The sequence below is a fragment of the Chiloscyllium plagiosum genome, unplaced genomic scaffold (genome assembly GCF_037043375.1).
Source record: "Chiloscyllium plagiosum isolate Xiang-an unplaced genomic scaffold, Cpla_swu_hap1 HiC_scaffold_3, whole genome shotgun sequence".
Taxonomy (NCBI): domain Eukaryota; kingdom Metazoa; phylum Chordata; class Chondrichthyes; order Orectolobiformes; family Hemiscylliidae; genus Chiloscyllium; species Chiloscyllium plagiosum.
This window is the reverse complement of record NW_028270141.1, coordinates 80,401,164-80,427,337: the sequence shown is the minus strand read 5'-3', so window position 1 is coordinate 80,427,337 and position 26,174 is coordinate 80,401,164. Positions and strand designations below refer to the sequence as shown.

At 40.0% G+C, this 26,174-nt stretch overlaps 1 protein-coding gene across 3 annotated transcripts; it reads left to right on the top strand.

Annotated features, from left to right (window-relative positions):
• On the top strand, positions 1-26,174 carry nus1 (NUS1 dehydrodolichyl diphosphate synthase subunit). Of its 3 annotated transcripts, none has more exons than XM_087981106.1 (5): positions 1-582; positions 13,343-13,468; positions 14,590-14,742; positions 16,070-16,172; positions 23,959-26,174. In XM_087981106.1, the coding sequence occupies exons 1-5, from the start codon at positions 261-263 to the stop codon at positions 24,077-24,079; spliced, it is 825 nt and encodes a 274-aa protein (XP_087837232.1). In that variant the 5' UTR covers positions 1-260; the 3' UTR covers positions 24,080-26,174. The 3 variants fall into 3 exon arrangements, with proteins under 3 accessions (XP_087837232.1, XP_087837231.1, XP_043540447.1); XM_087981105.1 differs by lacking the exon at positions 23,959-26,174 and adding an exon at positions 19,654-19,838 and having other exon boundaries at positions 7-582; XM_043684512.2 differs by having other exon boundaries at positions 32-582; positions 23,904-26,174.

Sequence of the window (26,174 nt, the reverse complement as noted above, 5' to 3'; positions counted from 1 at the left end):
TGTGTTGTTTCAGTCAAAGGTGAAAGTTAACAATTAGAGGGGAGAGGAAAAAAAACCGAGTGAAGATGGCGGCGGGCGTGTTGGGGAGTTGGCACTGACTCGCATTCATTCAAAGACAGATTTTGGCAAAGCTGGCTTTCCTCCTCCCCATGTGAATCTTTACAACGGGGGAGGGGGACCTTTGTTATTTAGCTTTGGTTTCACACGCTCCCGTTTTCCTTCCCAACCCCACCCCCTCTCTCCCATCGCATGGTTAGGTGATGGCACTGTTTGAGTTGCTCTGGAGGGTACTGCATGCGATGCTGTGCCTGCACCGGACGCTGTCGGCCTGGCTGCGCCATGGAATGTGGGCCTGGAGGCGCTGGAACCCCGCGAGCCTGGCGTTCCGGTTCCAGAACGCCAAGAACAAAGGCAAGAGCCGGCGCGCGCGCTGGCGCTCGGACGGCCGCCGCCTGAAGAAGCTGCCCCTGCACTTGGGGCTGGTGGTGACCGAGGACGAGAGCAGCTACACGGACATCGCCAACCTGGTGGTGTGGTGCATGGCTGTTGGCATTTCCTATGTCAGCGTCTATGACAACCAAGGTGAGCCGAAGGTGGGTGGGGTGGGGGACCGCTGCCCAAATGTAAACGAGCCACCCTCCTTCCAGACCCACTCTGCCTGCCCATAAACTCGCGAGTTGTGCTCTGAGCCTTTGTACAAAAAGGATGCTGTACACTCATTGCTACAGCTTTTTTTTTGCAAGGGGAGAGCAAGCCGCACTCCGCCTTAGAAATCATACGTACATTGCACAGGTGGGCGGGAATTTTCTTCCTTGAATGTTAAAAAACCGGAAAATCCGATCCAAGGTTTGTTCCTTTTAACCTTGTCTTTGGATGATTGAGCAACCGTTGCCTTTCCAAATCAGTCGTAGCTTGGCGATTGTTTCTTGGTTGTCCAGGCCAGGTGGGCGTCCGTTTAAAATAAAGGGAAATAAACTTTTTCGTTTTTCGTGCGTTTTACAGTTGCAAGCTCTATCCGCGCTAAAGGACTGTAGCTCAGTTAAAATTCTTTCGGTTTAAAACTACTTTTTTTCATGTGCTAAGTGCTTTACTTAATGTCATCAAACTAAATGTGACTACTATTGAAAAAGATACAGCTGATACAGCTATCGAACAGCAAGCTGGGATTGTTTAGGTTCACGTCACGTGCTGGTGTTCTCAGAATCCAAGTTGTGTTCAAGCCACAGATTTGAGGGCATAATTCAGACGGACTTTAATTTGGCATGGAGTGTGCCTTGTTGCGATAAAATGATATTTTGGAGGAGGATCTTTTCAAATCGGCCTGTTTCATGGGAGGTGGGACAAAAACCCAGACTTTCTAGTCTAGCGGTACTGCCCCCTTGGGAGAGGCATCACTTCGCACTCTTCATTGACAGAACTGATCTCCTTGACATTTCTTCTGAAGATTGGAAAAGCCTATCAGTGTCACCGGATATAATGATACGTTGCCATACAAGTAGTTATTAATTAAAGTTTGTGAGAAGATTTGTAGCTCGGGTGCTCGTTGTTGTGGTTCTGTTTGCCGAGCTGGGAATTTGTGTTGAAGACGTTTAGTCCCCTGTCTAGGTGACATCCTCAGTGCTTGGGAGCCTCCTGTGAAGCGCTTCTGTGATCTTTCCCCCGGCATTTGTAGTGGTTTGAATCTGTCGCTTCCGGTTGCCAGTTCCAGATGTCCGTTGCAGTTGCCGGTATATTGGGTCCAGATCGATGTGCTTATTGATTGAATCTGTGGATGAGTGCCATGCCTCTAGGAATTCCCTGGCTGTTCTGTTTGGCTTGTCCTATAATAGTAGTGTTGTCCCAGTCAAATTCATGTTGCTTGTCATCTGCGTGTGTGGCTACTAAGGATAGCTGGTCGTGTCGTTTCGTGGCCATTTGGTGTTCATGGATGTAGATCGTTAGCTGTCTTCCTGTTTGTCCTATGTAGTATTTTGTGCACTACATTGGTTTTGCTCATGCTGGGTATCGGGTCCTTCGTTCTGGTGAGTGGCTGAGAGTGGCTGTTGGTTTGTGTGCTGTTATGAGTCCTAGTGGTCACAGTAGCCTGGCTGTCAGTTTGGAAATGCTCTTGATGTATGGTAGTGTGGCTAGTCCTTTGGGTTGTGGCATGTCCTCGTTCCGTTGTCTTTCCCTTAGGCATCTGTTGATGAAGTTGCACGGGTATCCGTTTTGGCGAATACATTGTATAGGTGTTCTTCCTCTTTTTGCAGTTCTGGTGTACTGCAGTGTGTTGTGGCCCTTTTGAACAGTGTCTTGATGCAACTTCTTTTGTGTGTGTTGGGGTGGTTGCTTTCGTAGTTCAGGACTTGGTCTGTGTGAGTGGCTTTCCTGTATACCTTAGTGGTGAATTCTCCGTTAGGTGTTCTCTGTACCATCACGTCTAGGAATGGGAGTTGGTTGTCCTTTTTCTTCTTCTCTCGTGAATCGGATTCCTGTGCGTGTGGCGTTGATGATCCGGCGTGTGTTCTCTCTTTCTGTGTTTTTAATGATTACAAAGATGTCATCCACATATCTGACCCAGAGTTTGGGTTGAATTTGCAGTAAGACTGTTTGTTCTAATCTTTGGGGTTCAAATGTGGTCTGATTATGTAGTGAGTCTGACTTCAATATCAACAGCAGTGGCAAACAGCAATCATTGAATCATAAGTAACTACTTCAAAATGTATGGACATGAGTTTTGTTTCTGAGCTGTTCCTGATAGGGAGCCTATCTAACGATTTGAATGGGCAGTGAGTGCTTAGTTCCCCTGTGGCTGGGAAAAGCAATGCAGCCTGCAGCAGAGCATCCTGTGAGGTGAAACATTTGCATTTGACTCTCAACATCTGTGGGAATGAAGAAAGAGAAAAGGGGCACATTTCTTGAACTGAGCGTTCATGGAATATCAATGAACTGGCCAATGTTGCCTCATTTTTATTGCAGTGCCGTTTTTAAAGCTGATGGTGTCATTCGTGATTATCAGTATAGTGAAAAGAAAACAATTTATTTCTCTCACCGTGTCTGACCTGTTTGTGGTTGAGGTCTACAAGCTCCAGTAGGGCTATCTACCCAAGTTTTCTTGATGAAAGTGTTGTTAACAGTATGAAAAAGATAATGTAATCAAAACAAATCCTACATCTTATTTAAATGGAAATTACAGCGAGCTGTAATTAGATGGCATTATTTTGATCTTGTCATCAAAGCAAGAGAGGCACTGAAATGATAGCCTACTTATTTTTTAATAAGACCTTTGGTAATGTTTTCCTGCACTGACGGTACTGGATGATTTTGTTTTAAAAAAATTATTCGTTCATAGAATATGTGTCGGTTCGGCCAGCTGTTCTTGCTTGTACATAATGGCCCTTGTGAAGGTAGTGAGCTACCTTGTTGAACCACTGCAGTCATTAGGATGTAGGGACACCCAAAGTGCTATTAGGGTGGGAGATCTACGATTAGACTATAAGTGACATTAAGAAATAGTGATTTGCTTTCAAATCAGTGGTTCATGGCTTGGAGGGCACCTTCCTGGTGATCCTTTTCCTATGTATCTGCTGACCTTGCCCCTCTAGGTGTTGAAGGTACTGGGTTTGAAAGATCCTGTGGAAGGAACCTTGTGAATTGCTGTGGTCTTTATTATAGATGGTGTTTCCAGCTGCTGGTTTGTATCCAGAGTGAAGGAAGTGAATGGATCAGGTGCCATTCAACTAGGCTACGTGTGCATTCTCCATTCTGAACTTGAAGACAGTTAACAGGCTTTGCGGAGTCAGGAACTGAAATATTCTCTATAGATTTCCCAGTACTTTTATGACCAGTCTAGTTCTGTAAATGGTAACCCCTCCCCCCCCAGGAGATTGATTGATTGTGTGGGATTCATTGGTAATGGTATTGAATGTCAAGTAAGAATGCTTTGACTGCGTTGGTGGAGATGCATATTGTCTGGCACTTTATGGTGCAAATATTATTTGCCACATATTAGACCAAACCATTGTGTTGCCTAGATTTTTATTTTTGTGGACATAGGTGACTTTTGTATCTGAAATGTTGCGAATAGCACTGAACACTGTGCCTTCAGCAAACATCCCCACTGCTGATCTTGAGGAGAAGTTCATTGGTAAAGTAGCTGAAGATGCTTTATAGCATTATTGTCGTCTCTGTTCCATCACATCGCTGAGAGCTGAGCACAGATTGGTAGGATGGTAGTTAACTGAGTTAGATGTATCCTGCTTTTTCTGGTTAGGACATAGCTGGACAATTTTTCACATTTCTTGGTAGCTACTGCTGTTGAAGCTGTGCTGAAACAGCTTGACTGGTCTGGAGAAGGTATTTCATAATATTGCAGAAATGTGGTGAGAGTCCATAGACTTTGCAGCACCCTGTGCATTCAACTGTTTCCTGATACCACATGGAGTGAATTGCATTGGTTAGTCTGTCATCAGTGATGTTGGCAACCTTAGGAGGAGACCGAGATGGATATTGGCATTTCTGGTTGAGTGTAGTGATATTTGTGGACGCTACAGCCCCAGTTGTTCAACTATCCATCACCATTCATGACTGAATGTGACAGAACTATAGAGCTTAAATCTGATCAGTTTCTAATGGGTTCACTTAGACAATAAGACATGGGAGTAGAAGTAGGCATTTGGCCTTTGAGTCTGCTGTGCCGTTCAGTGAAATCATTGCTGATCTGATAGTCCTCAACTGCCCTTTCCTGCCTTTTCCCCAGAAGCTTGATTCCTTTATTAAATATCTGCCTATGGGAAAGTGTAGGGGGTTGGCTTAGATTAGTTCACAGTTTGGCACAACATCGCGGGCTAAAGGGCCTGTTCTGCACTGTATTGTTCTATGTTCTATTTCAACCATTGTTTATACTTGCTGAACCAACCTTGATAGCCCTCTGTGGTGAAGAATTCCACTGGTTCATGAGAGAAGAACATAATCCATTTCATCTGTGTCATACTTTGAGGTGGTCTTTACTTTGAGGTTATGCCCTCTGGTCCTAGGTTCTACCCCTAAGGGAAACAGCCTCTCTATATCTATCCTGTCAAGTCCCTAAAGAATCTTATACATTTCAATAAGTTTGCCTTTTATTCTTTTAAACTCCAGTGAGTAATAGTCAAGCATACTCAACTTTGCTTCATAAGATAATTCCTTCATAAATGGGATCAACCTAATGAACCTTCTGGATTGCTTCCGATGCCAGTACGTCGTTTGTTGTATTACAGGTATGGTCTAGTGTCTTGTATAGCTTCAAGTCTTCCCTATTTTTATGTTCCATTCCCTTTGAAATAAAGACCAATATTCTATTTGCTTTCCCTATTACCTGCTGAATTTGGATGCTAGTTTTTTTGTGATGCTCAAAGGATCCAAATGCCTCTTTACTGTAACTTACTGCAAAGTTTCCCCTTTCAAATAATATTCAGCTCCTGTATTATTGTCAGTTTGGTGTTTCGTTCGTTTGTTTCATACTGCTTTTGCTGTTCGGCATACAGCTTCATCAGGTGGGCACCATTTTTTAGGCATACTTGGTGCTGCTCCTGCTGTGATCTCCCATTCTGTTTATACAAGCATGGTTGATCTCCGAGCTTGTTGGTCATGGTAGGATATCCTAGGCTTGTTACAGATTGTGATGTAACACAATTCTTTTACTGGCGATGGCCCATAGTGCATCATGGATGCCTAGTTTTGAATTTCCAAATCTGTTTGAAATCTATCCCATTTAGCACGATGATAATGCTACACAGCATGATGTACATTTTTACCTGTTGTTGGTTCCCACACCAACTGCCTCAGCCCCATTCTATCAACCATGTGTCTTTAGGAACCGGTTAGTTTACTTGGCAGTGGTGCTACCAAACCACTCTCTGATGGATGTCCTCCACCAAGAGTGCATTCTGTGCACTTGTCAACTTTAGTGGTTCTTTCCAGTGGTCAACATGACGGACTATTGCTTCATCAGCTGTGAAGGGAAGTGGGAGGGAAGGAGGTGGTAGTTGGTAACCAGCGAGAGTTTCCTTGCTTATGTTTGATCTGATACCATGAAATTTGGTACTTTCAAGAATCTATGTTGAGGATTCCCAGGTGAGCCACCACCTCTTGTGGGTCTATCTTGCTAGTGGATCAAGACATACGCAAGGATGGTGATGGTAGTTGCAGACACATAGTCATATCTTCTGGACAATGTCAGACTGTTGCTTTGTAGGGTTGCTAGGACTGGGTGTGCCATTGTTGCTTCTAGTGCCCAAGTCAGTTCTGGGTGGTTTGTCCTGTTTTATTTCTTTTATTTGTTTATTTCCATGATTCTAAGACATTACTCTTTAATGGGTATGCCTGGTCCATTTTAGAATAGGCCCATCTGGACACAGAGGGCCTTCCATGGATCAAGCAATTCAGGTTTGGTGGTATAATGGACAATGAAGAAGGTTATCGAAGAGTATGACAGGATCATGATCAGCTAGCTCAGTGGGCCAGCGAAAGGCAGATGGAGTTTAGATTAAATAAATGTGAGCTGTTGCATTTTGGGAAGTCCAGGGCAGGACTTGTACAGTTTTTGGAATGGCCCTTGAGACTGTTGTCAAACAGAGACACATAGAGGTTCAGGTACATAGCTCCTTGAAAGTGGCGCCAGAGGTAGACAGGATGGTGAAGAAGGCATTTGCCATGATTGCCTTTATTGGTCAGGGCATTGAGTAGAGGAGTTGGGATGTCATGCTGGAGCCATGTTTGGAGTACTGTGTACAGTTCTGGTTGCCCTGCTATCAGAAGGATGTTATTACATTGGAAAGGGTGCAGAAAAGGTTTGCAAGGATGTTACTGGAACTAGAGATTGAATTGTAGAGAGAAGCTGGATAGGTTGGGATTTCTTTCCCCGGTGCTTAGGAGGTGACCTTATTGAAGTTTATAAAATCATTAGAGGCATAGACAAGATGAATAGCAATGGGTTTTTTTCCCCTGGGGTAGGGGCGTTCAAAACTACAAAGCATAGGTTTCATATGAAAGGGGAAAGATTTAAAAGGAACCTGAGGGGTACCTTTTTCACACAGAGGGTGGTGCATATGTGGAATAAATTGGCAGAGGAAGTAGTAAATGCGGGTGCAATTAGAACATTTATAAGAAATTTGGACAATATATAAATAGGACAAGCTTGGGGGTATATGGGCCAAGAACAGACAAATGGGACTAGTTTAGTTTGGGTACATAGTCGGCGTGAACAAGTTGGACAGAAGGGTCTGTGTTTGTGCTGTATGACTCTAATGATTTGTTATAACTGAAAGGCTTGCTTGATTTTCACAGGACATTTAGGTGTCAATCACATTGCAATGAGTCTGGGTCCCATGTATGCCAGACCGATGAGGATGGCAAATTGCTATCTCTGTGGGATATTGGTGAGACATTTAATGACCGTTGTCAGTTGTTTTTTTGATCACTATTACTGAGTCTAATTTTTCAAAATTCCAAATTAGCTGTACTTAAATTTACCCAGCTGCCATCCCCAGAAAGTTAGTCTGGACCTCTGGATTATTAATGCAATGACATTCCACTGCATCTTGCATTTGTACAACAGATGCATAAAGTTTCATTTATGTTTGACCAGAATGCGCTGTTGATTAATGAAATAGGTATTTTTAAATGTAGCTAAAGCAGACATTCCTGATGAAGGGCTTCTGCTTGAAACATCAATTCTCCTGCTCCTTGATTGCCGCCTGACCTGATGTGCTTTTCCAGCACCACACTTTGACTCTGATCTCCAACGTCTGCAGTCCTCACTTTCTCCTAAAGCAATTCTGCCAGCCTGTTTGAATTCAAATTAGTGAACATATTTCACAATGTGACATATGTAAGCAAATAATTTGAACCAACAAGTCTGTGCTATCCTCTTCATCTAGCTCCATACTTGCACCCTTCGTTTTTTTTTTCCCCTTTCATGTGCCTATCCAGCTCCTGCCTGGATGCATTTGATTATTCACCTGTATGACTCTATATGGTCACAATTACCACATTATAACCACTTCGGGTAAATAAATTTTCCAAATTGCTGGCTTGGACTTTTTTTTTTAAAAGAAACTGACTAATTTATGGCTTTTAGTTCCTGTTCCAAATAAAGCATTGTTTTTTCAGCTCTTCTATCTTTCCCACTCATAACCTTAAGGACAATTGGTTGCCCTTCAAGATCTTTTTAGGAGAAAGAGCCCAAGCCGCCTTCTGAACCTTTCCTGAGGTAGAGAGCTTCTCCATTCTTCAGTGTACTGTCCAGTGGTAGAGAGAATAATTTGAGGCAAAATGTACACGTTACCTGACAGCATTAAATTGTGCTGACAAGTGGTTTCCATCAGAGTGTAAAAGCTGTTATAAGTGTAGCCTTTTTGATGTCTGGTTGACATCTCAAAGTAACCTTGAACAATTATTTCAGCATTTGTCTGACCATTGCACTTTATAGAATCTCTCAATTGTTACAGCTCAGAAGGAGGCAACTTGGCACATTGTCTGTGCTAGCTCACTGAAGGATCCCATTACCTCTTCCTGTTCCCAACCCTCTTCCATTGTCTCAGCATGTTTTTCGTTTTTGTAAAGTAATTCAATTCCCTCTTTAATGCCTCAGTTGAACCTACCCCCACCACACACTGTGCATTTTAGGTCCTAACTACTCATCTATTTGGGTTATATTTTTTGCCAATTCCATAAAATCTGTGCCCTCTTGATCTTGGTCTTTCCACCAGTGTGAACAGGTTTCTTTCTATCACAGTGAAAAATCTTACTAAACGTTTTCTTTAAGATCAGCAAACAAATCCTGTGCAGTTCTTAAACCTCTCTCTCATTACTGACCTCCACAACCACGGAACATACCTACTTCCAATGAAACAGGCAGCAAAGACTGTAAATCAGACTGGCTGTTTAGTGCAGAACTGGTGAACCACACATCATCCTGATTTGGAACTATATTGCCATCCCTTTTACTGTCCCTGGGTCAAAATCCTGGAACTTCATCCTGACAGCATTGTGGCTGACCCTGTTTCTCTGCACATGTGGACTGCAGTTTTCCAAGCTGTGGCTTACCACCGCTTTCCTGAGGATAGTTGGGGATGTGTAATACATTCTGGCCTAGCCAGTGATGCCCGCATCCCATGCAAGAGCAAAAGACACCGTAGCCCATGGGGTTAAGGGAAAACTGCACTTCTGATTTTCCTGATTTGTAATTCCTCCCACCAAATTCCAAAATCAGACCAGGGGGAATGTTGTCAGGGTCGGGGAGTTGGGAACGAGTGTGTGCTGAATAGGAAAACAGCTGCAGAGAGTCTTTTTTGTGTAAATGCAGATGATTGGCTAATAACATGGAACGTCTTGATGAATACTTTACTGGAAATCAGGCTTTGTATGTTTGATTGTGGTACGTGGTAACTGTTCCATGGTGAGCTAAAATAGTTGTAACTGTTTCAACTCAGTTTTACAGCTTGGTTCAGGCTGGTGCGAACAATCTGCATTCGTGCTTTGATTTTGCTTAAGGGTTGAGACTGACTGGTGTTGCATTCAAGTTTGTTAACAAACTTAGTTAGCAGACTGTTTTTACCTATCATACTTGACCCATCAATGAGCATTTGACCACACATCTGCATTATTGATAAGATTGCATGCTTGCACCTCCAAAGCCTGACCAAACCCAGGGCAGTCTGTCACATTCTGTTCTTCGTAAATTGCTGCTGCATCAATAGTGTGGAGCCATCACTTTGTTGACTTGTGTTGGCTGCTGGTTAAGGAACGTTGCCTTTACAAACTTCCTTGTCCTCCCTTTCGGACTCTTCTGTTGTCTCGCTTTCCTTAACCTCCGTAAACTTTACCAGCTCCACAAGTCTGATGATATCTGACCCTATCTAATCCTGTCCTCTTGAGTATCTGTAAACCTTTCTGCTGCTCTTTCCTCCTTTTAATATGCATTTAACAACCTTCAAATTTGCCTCTTGGAACTAGCTTTTCTTGTCTGATTGAGCTGTATAAGATTGAAGGGCATTAGAGAGGGTGAAGGCACTTTTGCTGTTAGTGGAGGGGTGAAGAATTAGATTCGTGGATGTGAGGTAGAAGTTGAAAGGAAAGAGGAGAGTTGAGGAATTCTTTGTTTCACTCCTTCGGCGTGGGAGCCTTGAACTCTGTGTCTGAAAGAGTGGTTGAGTCAGAAACTCGTGCAACGTTTAAACATTATTTATGTAGTTGCTTCCTATAACCTCCAGAGCCGTGGACCAAAAGTTAGAAAAAGGCATTAGAGTACTCAATCTTTGTTGACCAATGTAGACACCAAATGTACCTTCTATGCCACAACCATCTATGATGGAAAAATACAGGTGAATTCATTCTGTGAGATATTGGCTACTTGCCTCTGACTTATATAGATGTATGTTGCGATTTATTCAGTTTGGTGTATTTAAGAGTGAGTTGCAATAGAATATATATTGTTGAAGTTTGATTATTTGTTTATTGGATTTTATTTTGGTAATTTTCTGTTACCTATAAAATAAAGATTTTGCTTTTGCAGATTGCTTATAAGCTCTACTTTGTGGGCTACTTCTGTATTGCAACTTATTCATGATTGATCTTTTAGGTCTTGGATACTTAAACATTTTCAAACTATTCTTCTTTAAGTTAAATTTATTTCAAGCTGAGTTTTTTTTAGAAAATTGAGGCTCATCAGATAATGATTTTCTTTGATCTCCACTCTGTCTCAGATCTTAAAGACCTCAATATTTTAATTTCGTTTTAAAAATACCTTCAGGCCTAAATTGTAGAGTTGAAATTTTGCTCCATTTGTGCATTGTAGTAGAAGAGGCTAATTGAGTCAAGATCTCTTTGTTTAAAACTGTAGTGGAGTATATATTCTGTGGTGGTGACTTGTGACTGTCAGCTGACTGTGCTTTTTTTTTGTTTTAAACAGCTGTAGGGCATGGACAAAAAGATTTAATTCAGTTTTCTCACTTCTCATGTGAGATACACCACAGGACTGACCAATTAAGGGCTCTGTTAAAATGAGAATTCTGTTTTAGCAGAGTTGATGAAAGTATGAAATCTTCCACTCTGCCACTGAGGTGGTGAGCAAAAACTTGATATAACGGGAGAAGTTTTAAAGATTATCTTTGGTGGTGGGGGGGGGGGGGGGGGGGGGGAGGAGTTTGGAAGTGAATGGTGGATCTTGGTGCCCAAGCTGCTAGTGGTGGAGTGATGGAAATCTGGAACGCAAGAAGTCAACATTGGAAGAATTCAAAGATCTCTCAAGTTGTAGAGCTGACGGTCGTTGGAGATAAAAGGCTGAGACCAGGAGGGATTTTGGAGACAAGGATGAGAACTATCAAGTTACAATTTCTTTCTGATTGTACACATGAGATTTGTGTAGGAGTTATATCTCAAAACTGAGTTTATCCTGGATGTAGGTTTGTTCGCTGAGCTGGAAGGTTCATTTTCATGAAAACTAACCTTCCAGCTCAGTGAGCAAACCTACATCCAGAGCCTCAACCTGAGCTACAAATCTTCTCAAATCTCAGAGTTTATCCTTTCAAGTTACAAAAAAAAAGTGTAAAACTTTGCTCAACTGTTCCATTATTGATAAATCTGTCAAGGTGAGTTCAGTTATGCTCTGAGCAACTAAACTGTGCAACTACTTCAGAAGCTTTTCTATCATCCAGAAATGTTGTTTTATATTTACCTTTTGGACTTCAAACGGCTGTTGGCCAGCTCTTTGTGTTTGGATTTGAATCAGGAGAATCAGATGCTTATGAATGAAATGTTTTTCCCATTTTATTGTTTTTCTCTTAATATATTTTGATTTGATATGTTCATTTTCTGCTGCCATTGACCCCAAAGAGCTGTATAATCTGTGTTGTTTATTATAGTTACTCGTGAAGATACACTCTATTGAAAGTAAAAGCTGGTATTGATGGCGGTAGCTATGGTTTGAATCACTTCATATGTGAAATTCAGTTTTAAAGTTCTCTTCAGTTTGATGAAATATTTTTAAAGGAAATTTGATATAATTTCCTTTGCAGTATCGTTACATCTAGTACTTGTTTGTCAGTGTCTACTTGCAGGCGAAGAGGCTGGTTTAGTCCAAATTTTAGTCCACGTTGGAAGTTATTATGCAAGCACTGCATGTGAAAAGGTTGACTCATCAGGGACTGCTGGTTAAAGGTTATGGTCGTGCTGTCTTTTGGTTCTCTGCCCACACACATGCAAAAGGCTAATGTTGAAATGTAGAATTTTACTTAACCTAATGCTAATGTTGGATACATGACAAGATTGAAAAACATGTTGCTGTATTCTATATTTTCTTCCGACTGCTGGTATACTATGAAGAGGTTCAGTCTGAAGTGTGGAATAATCTAAATAGTCGGATTCTGTAAAAGAAGTCAGGGAATTTATCAGGATGGACAATGAGAAGAATAGGTCTCTTCCTAATCCATATTGCATGATCTTCAACATGGTTTTAAACCCCTGAACCCCAAATTTAATTTCTAGTGTGTGTGTGTGTGTATTTCCAAAGCATTTCATTTCAACATTGTAATGAGATTGAAGATTACTTGGAGATCTTTCAGGCTGCTATGATATATATTTCATGAAAATGAATGAAATAAGTAAAATGAATGAAATCTGAACTGGATTTCATGTCTTCTGTTCATCCATTTAGCATTCTGATAACTACTCCTGGTACAAATGACATTTCAGGAAGTTTCTAAACGTTACTGCTGACAGAAGCAGCTAGTTCATGCTCAAACAGGAAAATTTGTTTTTAGTTTGTTTCACCCTCCTGTGATTTGTATTTGATGCAATTTTGACTTTCTACAAATACCATCCAATTGTAACGAGTAAATGTGACTTGAGGTATTTATACAGTCAACTTTTTTTGACTGAGATTACAATCATTTTTACACAAGGGCAGCAAATAAGTACATCGTGAATGCACTTGAATTTTGTTCACCTGTTTTAATATACTGTACATTTTATCTGGAACAAAAATATACTTGTGTATGTATTCCTGACACTGAGCTTGTTGCCGCTGCTAAATAAAGGGCTAGAAATGATTGTCAAGAGCAAAGAACGTCAAATGCAAAAATGCGGATGGTTTGTGTTACCTGCATCATTTAATTCGTCCTTTTATCCAACTTTGATCTTTGTAACTTGCAATTTGTACTTCACACCAGTTTTCTCAAAGTTAGATGTTGTTGTCACTCATTGATGCCCTTGGTGAGGACGCTAACCAGTCTTGGCTGCTTCAATCATCTTGTCTGACCAGTGTCTATCTTATTGTAATCACTGTTTTTAGTCATCTCGCTCAAATGACTTTTGTGCCTTTCAGGTATTTTCAAGAGAAATAATTCCAGATTAATGGAGGAAATCTTAAAACAACAGCAAGAATTGTTAGGTCTAGACTCTTCAAAATATTCTACTGAATTTTTAAATAGTAACAAGAAAATTGAACAAGGTGAGTACCTTTACAGAAATTGCATTTCTGTAAATTGAAAATATATTTTGCCAAAATTAAACTGTGCATAGATCTCCAAGTTCATTGCCAGCTTAACTACTTGTATAATCCAATCATTACAGTGTCATGTCATATAATCAAGATAATCAGAGGGTTAGATAGGGTGGACAGGGAGAGCCTTTTTCCAAGTATGGGAACGGCAAACATGAGGGGACACAACTTTAAAGTGAGGGGAGATAGGTATAAGACAGATGTCAGAGATAGTTTCTTTACTCAAAGAGTAGTAAGGGTATGGAATGCTTTGCCTGCAACGGTAGTAGAATCACCAAGTTTAAGTGCATTTAAGTCGTCATTGGACAGGCATATGGATGTACGTGGAACAGTGTAGGTGGGATGGGCTTCAGATTAGTATGACAGGGCGGCGCAACATCGAGGGCCGAAGGACCTGTACTGCGCTGTAATGTTCTATGTTTTATATATCCATCGAAAATATTGTCATGTAAAGAAAAGTATCAACTTTGTCATGGTTTGCAGTGTCTTTTGTAACGTTTGCTGAGATGAACTTGCTGACGTAGTATTGATGTAGCTCAGTTTAAAAAGTAAATTCTTCAATGTACAAACTCATGCTTGAAAACATACTGCACTAGTCAAATCTTGAAACTGCCATTAGTAATCTACAGTGCACTTTGATCATTACATAACTGATTCCATTCTTGGATTAATGGCTTGCTTGTGTCACTTGCAATAATTGAAGGAATTTAATTTGCTCAATGGTCCTTTTACTTTCAAATTAAATAACCTATTTTTATCCATAACAACATATATCAATGTTACTTTTATGCCTTAAAAGTACCGTAGCTAAATGTCAGGGTTTTGAGCTGCCCTACTGCTCTCTTTGACTATCTGTGTTTGGAGGGTAATATAGAACAAAGGATTTTGGGGTTCCTGGCTGTCAACAATTGCAACATCAGATTGTGTGGAATACAGTGGACAAGATCCTGTGATACTTGTAAAAGCTCTCAAACCCGGTTGAATGTTATTTTTCTTTTACAAATTAAGTCTTTGTGCAAATATTATGCTATTGATATTTGGTACAGTATATTTTAACTTTTGTATTTTAGTTCTATCTTGTCCGACTACAGTGAAAGTGCTTTCACCTGATGATGGAAAAGCCGATATAGTGAAAGCTGCTAAAAAGTACTGTCAGTTAGTTGCTCAGCAGCAAAGGAGGTCCACTGATCTGAATGTGAATATTATGGACAGTTTTCTCAGAGGTAAGTGCCATTTGTTAGTCATTGGAAGGAATGCCATCTTTACATGTGCAAGTAAAGTTTGAGAATGGGCACAGAATCACCCCTTCATTTGCATCACAACAGATGCTAATGTGTGTTTCTAAAGCACCCTTTTCTGGTTCTGGCACAAAGATCAATGGCATACAAAAACACAAATATATTGACCCTCTAAGTGTTGGCCACCTTTATTAACCAATTGTACATGATCACAATGATACTGGTTTCTTAGAAGCTTTTCAAGCTGTTGTGGTCAAATCCATTAGCATATCTCCAAACATGTCTTCAGAGCGGCTGTCCGAGCCCGTCACTACCCACTGCCGCAACAAATCCTTTCACAGAGCTTTGTTTATATCATATTGCTGTAGAATGCGTTATATTAAGTAACCCCTGTTTTTGGTCATCTTGATTCATTTTTAATTACAGCATTTTTATGTTTGAAGCACATGTCAAATTTACTTCTTCTGGGTCACATTCTCAGAGAGGTGTGTGGGATGTTACCTGTATCAATCTCTAATGCTAGTGTGAGGGCAACATTTTATGATCACACAGAGACTTTTGTTCAGCTCTAGCACATTTCAGTATCAATTTACAGACTCGCTTGCTGCTCTTAACAAGTCGCTATCTTTACTAAATTTCTCATTCTGCCTTCCTATTCTCAAACCCACAATGCAGTTCTTCAGCCATAGTCCAGAGAACAGAGTCCAGTGAATAGTCAGGTGCTTGGTTTTGACTAGCACAGACTTGATGGACCAAAGGACCTTTTTCTGTGCAGTAGACCTCTATGGCTGTGACTCCATTTCTCTTCCCATGGTCCATTCCACCAGTGAGGGACAAATTCAGCACGTGACTTTGCCAAAACCAGCTGCATTCATTAATATGAAAGAAAACAACAGTTGCAGGTTCAAAGTGATTAATTCAATGCATTAGCTTACATTTCATTTAAAATGTGTTTTAATTTCTTTGGATGAAATTGTAATTTGTCACAATCTTTAGGTTTTAATCAGGTTGTTCTTCATCTAAAATGCACTGGCTAGGCCACTACTGTGTAATATTTAAGTTTGCAGTAGTTTTCAATTGTTTGTGCATGTTAGGTTTTTACAAGTTGCAATATGATTTCATCCTTGTTTGTTTCTTGTAAAACATGAGGCATAACTGTGCTGTTAATAGTTTGATCCTGTGTTGATGTTTATTTTTTTTCAAAGTTCTCTTATTACCAGACTTATTCTTGTGTATATTCAATAATATTTAAATGGTATGACACTTTCATATATTTAAGACGTGCATACTTCTTACTTTTTTCCCTCTTCAGAAAGTGCATTCGGTTTACCTGACCCAGATCTAGTTTTAAAATTTGGTCCTGTGGACAGCACACTTGGCTTTCTGCCGTGGCACATCAGACTTACTGAGATTATGTAAGTAACAAGATGCAGTCTAATTTTAAATGAATATGCAATTATTGCTGAGGACATTTTGATGGAGGATGGTGCTTAATTGTATGTTTACAAAATGTCAGTGTACTTTGACTGCTTTAACTTACCGGACCTTCATTATGTAGCCTCCATAGAATAGCAACCTTCAGATGCCCAGAAAGTGCTCTTGTTCATCATCCAGATAGAGATAATGAGACACGGATGTGCTTTCAAAGGATTTGGTAACCTTCTTCACTGCTGAGCCTATTGCACAAGGGCAACAGTCAAATTGAAATAAGCTGGATGGTGTTAAGCTCCTTGTGTGATGCAGCTGAGTATCCATTCACATATCTGGTATGGGTATTGCAGACAGTGGAGCAACTTATTGCAAATTCCCCACCTTCTGCCTTGTTCTTGCAACCGTGGTGTTCTTATGACTGATTTGGTTCAACTTCTCATCAGTGTTGATCCTCAGAATGTTAACCTTGTGCGCTTGAAAGTTAGCGCATGGTTTTCATAGGTAGAGAAGAAGATGAGTTTTTTTCTTTATCTGAAGCCATTTGATCTATTCATGATTAAGTTGATGAAGGAGAGGGGCCAATGTCAGATTTAAGTGGTTTGTTTAGGGTTTTGTTAATTTGTTTACAACCACTAGGTGGCACTGTGTAGCTGTCATATTGTTTGCAGGTGTCCACTTGCTTGACTAAATTTAGGCTGAAAAATACAAGACAATGTAAATTAAAGGCGCACTAATTTCTGGTACTGTCTTGGTGGGAATGTTGCTCATTGGGAAGCATTGATCAATTCCTTGGAGAAATTGGCTATTTGAAAATAGGGAGCAAATTAGTTATAAAAAGGATGACTTTTTATAAGCAGAAAAAGTAGAAACGTCAACTGACCAGAATGGGATTCCTAGGCACTGGGGCTGATCATGGTTGTTCTGTGCCCTACTGTGATCTTTTTGACATATCTTTGAACACCTTTTAGTTAACAATCATCTATCAATCTTGGATTGAAAATTATGAATGATCCAGCATCAATTGACATTTGAGCAAAAGCATTTCCAGATTTCAGCCCCTTTGTGTGTGGAAATGTTTCCTAATTTCACCCTGAAAGGTCTGGCTCTCGTGTTTAGGCTATGCCCTCTAATTTTGCAGCCCTGACTACCTATCTGCCCAATCAGACCCCTATTAATAGTTTAAACTTGACCAAATCAGAATTTAACCTTCCAGTGAATACAACACTTGTTTTTGCAATCTCTCCTTGTGAGTGTATGTATCACTCTGGTACATCTATACTGCACACCCATCAAGGTTGGTGAGGAAAGTCAGGATGATAGTTGTCCAGAAACTGGCTACAATTTTCCAGTGTTGCTTTAGTTATGGGAATAGTGCTACAATACTAGAGGATTGCAAACATTACACCCTTTTTTTAAAAAGAAAAGGAACAGGATAAACACAATAAGCAATTTGGTGAAATGGGCACACTCCAATCAGATGAAGCTTAATGCACAGAAATAGGTACTGATTTGTTTTTATTATTAGACTGAGAAGTGGCAAGTGGTACAATTTTAAACAATAAACAGGAATGAAGAGATCTGAGAACATATGTTTATGAGTTTTTGAAATTGTAAGAACAAGTAAAAACTATGAAAATGATGCATATCCTTGCTTTATAAATGGTATGCAAAAACCTTATAGACAGTACTGGTTAGGTCTGATCTGGACGATTGTGTTCAACTCTGGGCACCACATTTTAAGGAAGGTATCACAGACCTTGGACAAGTGCTGAGGAGATTTACTGGAATGGTACCAGGGATGAAACACACCCATTGAATGGTGAAAGTAGGGAAACTGAGGTTGTTCTCCTTAGAGCAGAGAAGGCTAATACGAGGTTGAATAGGAATGTGGAGAAGCTGTTGCTGGCAAAAGCCTCCATTACCAGAGGATACCTTCCCTGGTAAAGGAACTGGTGGTGGGAAGGTGGCGTGAAGTGGAAAAGGTTATTCGGCAGAATATGTTGGCTAAAAGGCTGGTGGGAACGGATTCAGTCCTAACTCTTAAAAGTGGATTTGATCAGTTACTGAAGTGGAATAAGCTTTCTTGGCTACAGAGAAAGAGTAAGGAAGTAGGGCTAATGGAATCGCTGTTTTAATGTACTGTAATGGGCATGATCAGTTGAATGGGACTCTGCATTTTCATTTCAGAATTCTATGATCCAAAACGATCAATGAAAAGCCAGTGAATAAAATCTCTTAAAACTGGATTTACGATAATTAATGTGCTCCAGTAATAGAACGTGCTTTTCTACTTTGTGCATTAATTCCTGCTTTTGGAACAGGAATTTGGTGAATGACTTGTATTTAGGGTGAATAACACAGAAGGTTGCCATTATGCTGAACCAGTTCATCTGGTATTTATGCTGTATTTCAGCATCCGCCCATGTTTTCTCCTCTAAATATAACATGGTAATAACCATTGTAAACATTTCTTCCTCATGGTGGTTTCGTTTTCCTTTAAGACCTTTCCATGGGGTGGAGAGTTACATGTTGTTATCATTTGGGTAAAGCAGTTATTATTAAATGTCCTATTGGATTACTAGTGATGATATTATTGATAGGTTTGCATTGTTGTGGTTACATGCTTCACCACATTATCTCCAATTCCAGAGCTAAATGATCTCACGGTCAGATCAAAGCGCTGAAGTCCTGCTGTGTGCAGTTGTGAATGGTGATGACAATTAAACAACACACCAGAGGAGTAACCCCAAAAAAATTCTCTATCATCAAAGGTGTGCAGCCCAATCTAGTAGTGCAAACGACATAACATTTGTAACCATTTTCAGATAGAAGTACCAGTTGGATGATTCATGTTTCTTCCAGAGGTCCCCAGACAATTTTCAGCTATTTCAATTCACTCCATGTGATAGCTGCTGAAAACACTGGATACCACATTTGTTTTTCGGCAATGCTTCTGAACTCTGTGTCCCTGGTTGAGCTTTCCAATATAGCTACAAGGCTGGTAGCGGCCTGATAATGTGAAAATTTGCTCAGTTATATCCTGTCCACTAAAAGCAGCACAAATCCAATTCAGCTAGTTACTGTCTCATCAGCCTCCTGTTGTTATCTGCATAATGTTAGATGAGGTTGTCAACAGTGTTATCAAATGACAACTACACATCAATAATCTACTCATTGATGCTCAGTTTGAGTTACACCAGGCCTTCTACTTCCTGACCTCATTACAGCCTTAGTCCAAACTGGGACAAAAGTGCTTAATTCTAGAGGTGAGATGAGAGTGACTGTCTTTAACTGTGAGGCAGCGTTTGGCTGTGTGTGAAATCAAGGAAGTCCAAAGCTCTTGATGTCATTGGGAATCATTGTGAGGGAGGGACTCGCTGATGGTATTGTTGGACTAATAGCACAAACTAAGATGGTTGATGTTGGAAGTTAATCATCTCACTCCAAGACATTGCTACTCCTCAGATGCTGAAGCAGTCTGTGTCCATATGCATCAAGACTTGGGCAATATTCAGGCTTGGACTGAGAAATGGCAAATGATATTTGCATCACACAACTGCGAGGCAGCAATAATCTCCAGTGAGCAAGCGAATGATTGCATGGCAGAAATTAGACATTTCTTAAAGGAGCCAAGGAATTGGAAGTTTTTCATCTTCCCCTGAATAGAATTGAGGTAAGAAACAGATTTGAAAAAGGGACACAAATGTATCTCCACTCCCTCTCTCTCTCTGTGTGCACACACTAGCACCAATATTCCTACATCCATTTGCTACATAATCAGTCTTATTGGCAACTTCATTACTTGGGCCCTCACCATCTGCTCACCAACTAAGCTTGATGCTTAGACCTTATCAAATCTATGCTGTGCAATAACATGTTGTACAAACTCATGAAAGGGCTTACGCCCACCACTTTTGACCCTGAACAGTGCTGAGTCTGAGTCTCTCTATTACCCTGAAAGGGAAAGCAGTCTCCAAAATCTGAACAACAAGTGGAGGTAAATGTCTCATCCTGCTTTTACGTAGTTAAACCACTACTAACTGGATGTTGCCTTCAAACTAAAGGGACATTTTTGCCTATCTTACAAAAGAGTAATGTGATGTGAATTCTAGTATCACTGGTATCGGTTATGTAGGCCATTTGTCCAAATAGCTAGTAGACTGTATCAAAACAATGCATTCTGTTGGCCATTCACAGCTAGTGTTATGCTCAAGCAGCCTTTATTTGTAATCCTCAGAAAAGTAGATCCATCATGATCTGTGATTCTGCTATTGGAAGGCATTTATTAAATGATCCAGATTGTGCAGAGTGTTACATCAGAAACCAATAGTTTGACTTGAAATGTGATGCACTTGTGCATGCTGCGAGCTATGTACAAGTATACATAGGACCATGTTTTATGTAGGCAAAAGGAATTTGTATATTGCTTTTTTTTTAATGAATAAAAGGGGCCATGGACACTGGTCAAGGTGCTGCCATAGGAATGCAGAGATTAGTGATCAGAATTGACCTGCTTGGTCTGCGAATGAAGTTGACAGTTAACTCATTTGCTGCATCTCCCTGTCACTGATGGCCAAACCATTCAGCACCCTCCTTTCATGCTGTATAAAAATGTATCCCTTTTTCCAATCTGTTTCTTGCATCATTGTCCTTATGAAACACAACGCAATAATCTTTGATTTGTTTCTTTTTAGCAATGGTTGAGAGAGAATCTGAAAATCTCCCATGGCATTGAATAGCATTACCATCGCAATCAATATCCTGAAGTTTTTTTTTTTGACCAGCACCTGAACTAGACCAGCTATGTAAATGTGATGCGATATTTAGCATGCTTGCCTTCATTGCTCAGTCCTTAGAGTATAGGAGTTGGGAAGTCATGCTGAGATTGTACAGGACATTGATGAGGCCTCTTCTGGAATACTGTGTCCATTTCTGGTCACCCAGTTATAGGAAGAGTATTATAAAGCTGGAGAAGGTTCAGAAGAGATTTACCAAGATGTTGGCTGTGGAAGGTTTGAGTTACGCTGGATAGGCTGGGATTTTGTTTTCAGTGAAGCATTGGAGGAGGAGACTTTAGAAGTTTATAGAATAAAATAATGAAGGGGTATAGATAGAGGAAATGGTAGTTGCTTTTTCCCTCAAGATGGATTTCAAGACTAAGGGGCACACTTTTTAAGGTAAGAGGAGAGCGACTTTTTTTTAAAAAAAAAAGACACGAGGGGCAATTTTTTTTTTTTACACAGGATGGTTTGCATGTATAATTACACCATTTTAAAAGACATTTTGGTAAGTACATGAATAGGAACGGTTTGGAGGGATATGGGCCAGAAGCAGGCAAGTAGGACTAACTTAGTTTGCGATTATGTTTGGCATGGAGTGGTTGAACCGAAGGATCTGTTTTGTGCTGTAAGACTCTACGTGCAGGTCAGAGGCTTGGAATCCTGTGGTGAGTAACTCAAATTCCCAAAACCTACCACTTACAAGAGTAAAGTAAGGATTTTGATGGTATACGGTCTCTTGACTGGATAGGTGCAGCTGCAGTAACACTGAAGAAGCTTGTTACCATCCAGGATGAAACTATCTACTTGATTGGCACCTCTTCCACCACTTTAAACCTTCCCTGCCTCCATACCAATGCTCAGTGGCTACAATGTGTGCCATCTACAAAATACACTGCGGCATCTTTCAAATCCACAATCTCTTCCGTCTAGAAGGAAAGTTCTGCAGGAACAATAGCCTAGTTATATTATTGCTAGACTGTTAATCCAGGTAGTGATCTGACTTCCAATCCTACCATAGTAGATATTGGAATTCAAATGCAATGTTTTAAAAAGTATGGATTTGGAGTCTAATGATGACCATAAAACCATTGTTGATTGTCAGGAAAACCACATTGGGTTCACTGATGTCCTCCTCACCTGGTCTGGTTTATGTGTGACTCAGACCCACAGCAATGGATTGACCCTTAACTGCCCCCTGGAGAATGGGATGAGCAATATATACTGGCTTAGCCATATCTCATGACTAAATTAAAACATGTGCGTACATCCACATCTGCAAGTTCACTTCTAAGTCTCTGATTGTCCTGACTTTTATATTACCATTCCTTTTGTCGTGGTATCAAAAGTCTGGAGCCCGTGGGGCTAGCTAGGCCACTTGGATTGTAGTGGTTGAAAAAGGCAGCTCAGCACTGCCACCTTGAGGGCTGTTAGGGATATTATAAGTACTCTGTTCATGATGCCCTTTTACAGAGAGCTTTTTTAAAAAACTTTCATAGTTTTAAAGATCTAGTTTTATTGTTAGGTAACACCACAGTGTTTTTTTCCTGACAGAACATATCAACCTGTCAATTCTTTCCTGATTTGTATCCCCAAGCGTTTCTGGTATCATCCTTGTAACTCTCACCTGTACACCACCAACTCCACCCCCCCCCCCCCCCCCCCACACACACACACACACATACACACACACAATTGTCTCTCTCAGTTTTAATAACTCGTGACCCAAACCTCTCACAGTACTTAAGTGCAATTTCAGCAAAGTTCAATGCCTCGGTAGTATAACTTGTTTACTTTTCAGTTTGGCTCCTGTCTACAATTAAAACCTCATGCTATGTTTGTAATTGGAGGTAGCTGAGAACTAAAAGAGAGCTCAGTGTTGTTTCCACACCTGAGGTAATGGTAAGAAATGGAACTGACTCCTCTTTTTGGAGCAGTCAGTTCTTGCATTTCTGATGAAGTCATATTTGACTTGAATGTTAACTTTTTTTCTCTCTCTCTCTCTCCATTGATGCTTCCAGACTTGCTGAGCACAGCAAACATTTTATTAACTGGCACCTATGGGACCAGGACTGTGTGGTTGATTAAATATTCCAGTTGCTTGAATAATCAATGTAAAAACACATACTGATGTAATTCAGGGGGTATACATGTCACTGTTACACTTTATTGTTTGAGTGATTTATGCTGAAAATAATGAAACTTGGTCTTAAATAAAACTTACTGGCAGACAGCCTTCTCACTCACCTTCAACTGACAACATGAACATCATGGATATAGCGATAATACTGTAAACATTCGGTCTTTCAGGAATATAATGTTTGCTGGCTTATCGAGAGTACTGGTTCATAAGATTCCGGTTAAAACAATGTTTGCTGTATTTCCTGTTTTTCTTTGGATCTCCAGTGCACCAGTATTTTTGAGTTTTGTTTTATGAATTGTTACAACGGAAAGCAGTAGTGTCAATAGTCTCATCTTCCTGTTCTACCCGATAATACTGTCAGTACCATTGAAAGGTGGCTGCATGGAATACATGCTCCCATCATATCTGTGGGCAAGAAAGCTTAAAAGGCTGAGCTAAGGGGAGTGTGCAATGATGGTGGAAACCCCTGAAGTGGCCCACACACTCCTCTGGGTCATGACCCTGTCCTTGCACCTGTCCTAAAATATTGGTATGTCAATCTCGTGGGTTTCCATTTGACACATGACATTTCAGTAGTCCTATTTAGCTGAAGTTGGGACCTGAAAGTGTGTGTGTGTGTGTGTGTGTGTGTGTAAGCAACTGGCACACTACCACAATGGCTTACCCAAAAGGCAAAATGGACCCCAATGTGATTAGCTTAGGCCTGTCTTAACATCTAATAAGTGCATTTTGAATTTCGCTGAAATGGTATGTTACATTTTATTAATGTGTTTTCCTCCTCCTCCTACCTCTAGATCATTGTCTTCACACATCAACTTAAGTTATGAAAGATTTATTTCTGCCCTCCAGCAATTTGCAGCCTGTGAACAACGAATGGGAAAATGACCACAAGTTAACATGGAATCGCGTCCAGGCTTCAGTCAAAGGGACCCAGAATATCCAATGTTTACACTTACCTGTGAACCATTGAATCCCAATTCAGTGTCTTTCTTTGTCAACTGAGGATAAGAATGTGTCTTCTTTGTTCAAATCTTAGTTGCGTAAGTGTCTGTGAGGGGTCAGTATGTTTTTTTAAAGAAATGGTTGAGCTTGACAATAATTCAGGCATTCTGAAATGGGACTTTTTTTTATATACAAATGAACTGTATGTTCGCAGGATTACCATCATTGGACTCTTCTTTCTTGGATGATATGGACAAATAATTTATCTGCAATGCCTTGCACTAAATGAGTGTTCAATAAATGTGTAAAGATGATCCTATTCCATTTTAAAGTCCTATTTTAATGCAACACCTAGAATTTCAATGAGTTTTAATTAGCCTTAAACTAAAGAGTACAGCAGGGATGTTTGATCACATACTGCTCAAGATTTAAAAAGAGCTATTTTTTCCCCCAAAGCTTTAAAGATATGAATATGGAACTTAAGTAATGTAAAGTAAGAGACTACATTATTCCATTGTACTGTTATGATGGACAACCTGGTTTATACTTGGCTGTCTGTGGTGCAGGTGCACAGTCATGGGCTGGCTCGCACTCTTGTGAATGAATTTGTGGGTCAGTATGTGATGCTGTATTAGTTTCCTGATGAAACCAAACTAAGGCATGAATTGCTTTTGTGTGTTGTTGCTGTTTAGTTATTTTATTAGACCTTCATCAGCTTCACCAAGGCAGATTTGTTAGCAGTTGACTGATAAAGGGAATCTGTTTAAATGCCATATATCATATAAAATTGGAAACTGAAGAGAAACACAAAGGAATAATATTTTGGGTTTTAATTGTACCATAAACTGCAAGCGAAGTTCAATAGGTATACAAGCCAAGCAAGGAATGTTAATTGTACTTTTTCAATTTTATTTTATATATGATATGGCATATACAAAATATAACTTTTTTGATAAAATTTGAAAATCTGAAGATTTAAGTCCTCACCCTCTGTTTCCTTATGGTGGATGCATTGAAATTCAAACTTCTCCGTTGTAACTTAAGTTGATGCATGACACATGACCGTAGATACAGAGTTATGGTTTTCCAGTGTGATTTTGCTCTTGTAAGAATATTGTGTTATGATATCAATGTTAATCTCTTTCAAGCACAAATATGGCATAGATCACAGTGCCAAAGTTGGGAAGCTATATCTTTACATGTCATAGCAGCAGGTATTCCCATTCAGTGACATCGTAACCTTTTATCCCAAGGGAGGAAGAGCATAGAACTCTAGTGATGTGTGTCCTTTTGGCTGATGCATACCCGTCCTTTACATTAATAAACCTTGCACCATAGTTGAGAGTTGTCAGTAATTATGTAATTTTTGGGAAGAAACAGAAGTGCTCTGTTCCTGTTAGTGCCATCTAATTGGAACAGGGCCTGAATAAGAACTGTGATAGGTCTATGACATTTTTTGGCTTGGCTTCTCTAATTAAAATAGTCAAAGCAATTTGTCATTTTTAAATAAATAGCATTGACAAATCACTTGAAGACAAAGGCCCACCAATGTCAGATGGATACCAGTAAGATAGCAAATGTAATTTCTACTTGATTGTAGATTGTTTTGGATATGTAAGGTTTTACCATAAGCTGCTCTGGTCAAGCAGTGTTGCTTGTACTGAAATATTAGCTGCTTGCAGTTGAAAGACTAGTCCTGAAATGTTTCAGATATATGGATGGTTGTTTTTAATTTGAGAACTTTGCAAAGATGATATGTTACAAAGAAAAAAAAGTGTTAATCACCCTTGCTTCACAAATCAACTTCAGTTCTTTTCTGATTATTTTCTGAAATATAATTGTCTACTCTGTATGATTGAGTTTATTTTGTTTTTGGAGATGAAAGATGGGTAAGGACTAACTTTTCTTTATCTAAACTAAGGAAACAGTGCCAACTACACTGAAATCAAATGAAAAATTGTGCTGAATGTATAAGTGACTGAACACTTGTATACTGGACACAGCAATTTACAGAGACAACCAGTGTCACTTCATCAAGTTATAGTCATAGTTGTAATCTTTGGGAATATGTACACTATGTAAAACCAATTTTTACAAATAAAACTTGGATTTTATGAATGGAA

What these genes read in the sequence shown, in the direction of transcription:
- nus1 (XM_087981106.1), top strand. Translation starts at nt 261, where the DNA reads ATGGCACTGTTTGAGTTGCTCTGGAGGGTACTGCATGCGATGCTGTGC. An exon ending in CAGCGTCTATGACAACCAAG is followed by an intron (nt 583 to 13,342) that starts GTGAGCCGAAGG and finishes TGTGCCTTTCAG; the next exon opens with GTATTTTCAAGAGAAATAAT. An exon ending in TATGGACAGTTTTCTCAGAG is followed by an intron (nt 14,743 to 16,069) that starts GTAAGTGCCATT and finishes TTCCCTCTTCAG; the next exon opens with AAAGTGCATTCGGTTTACCT.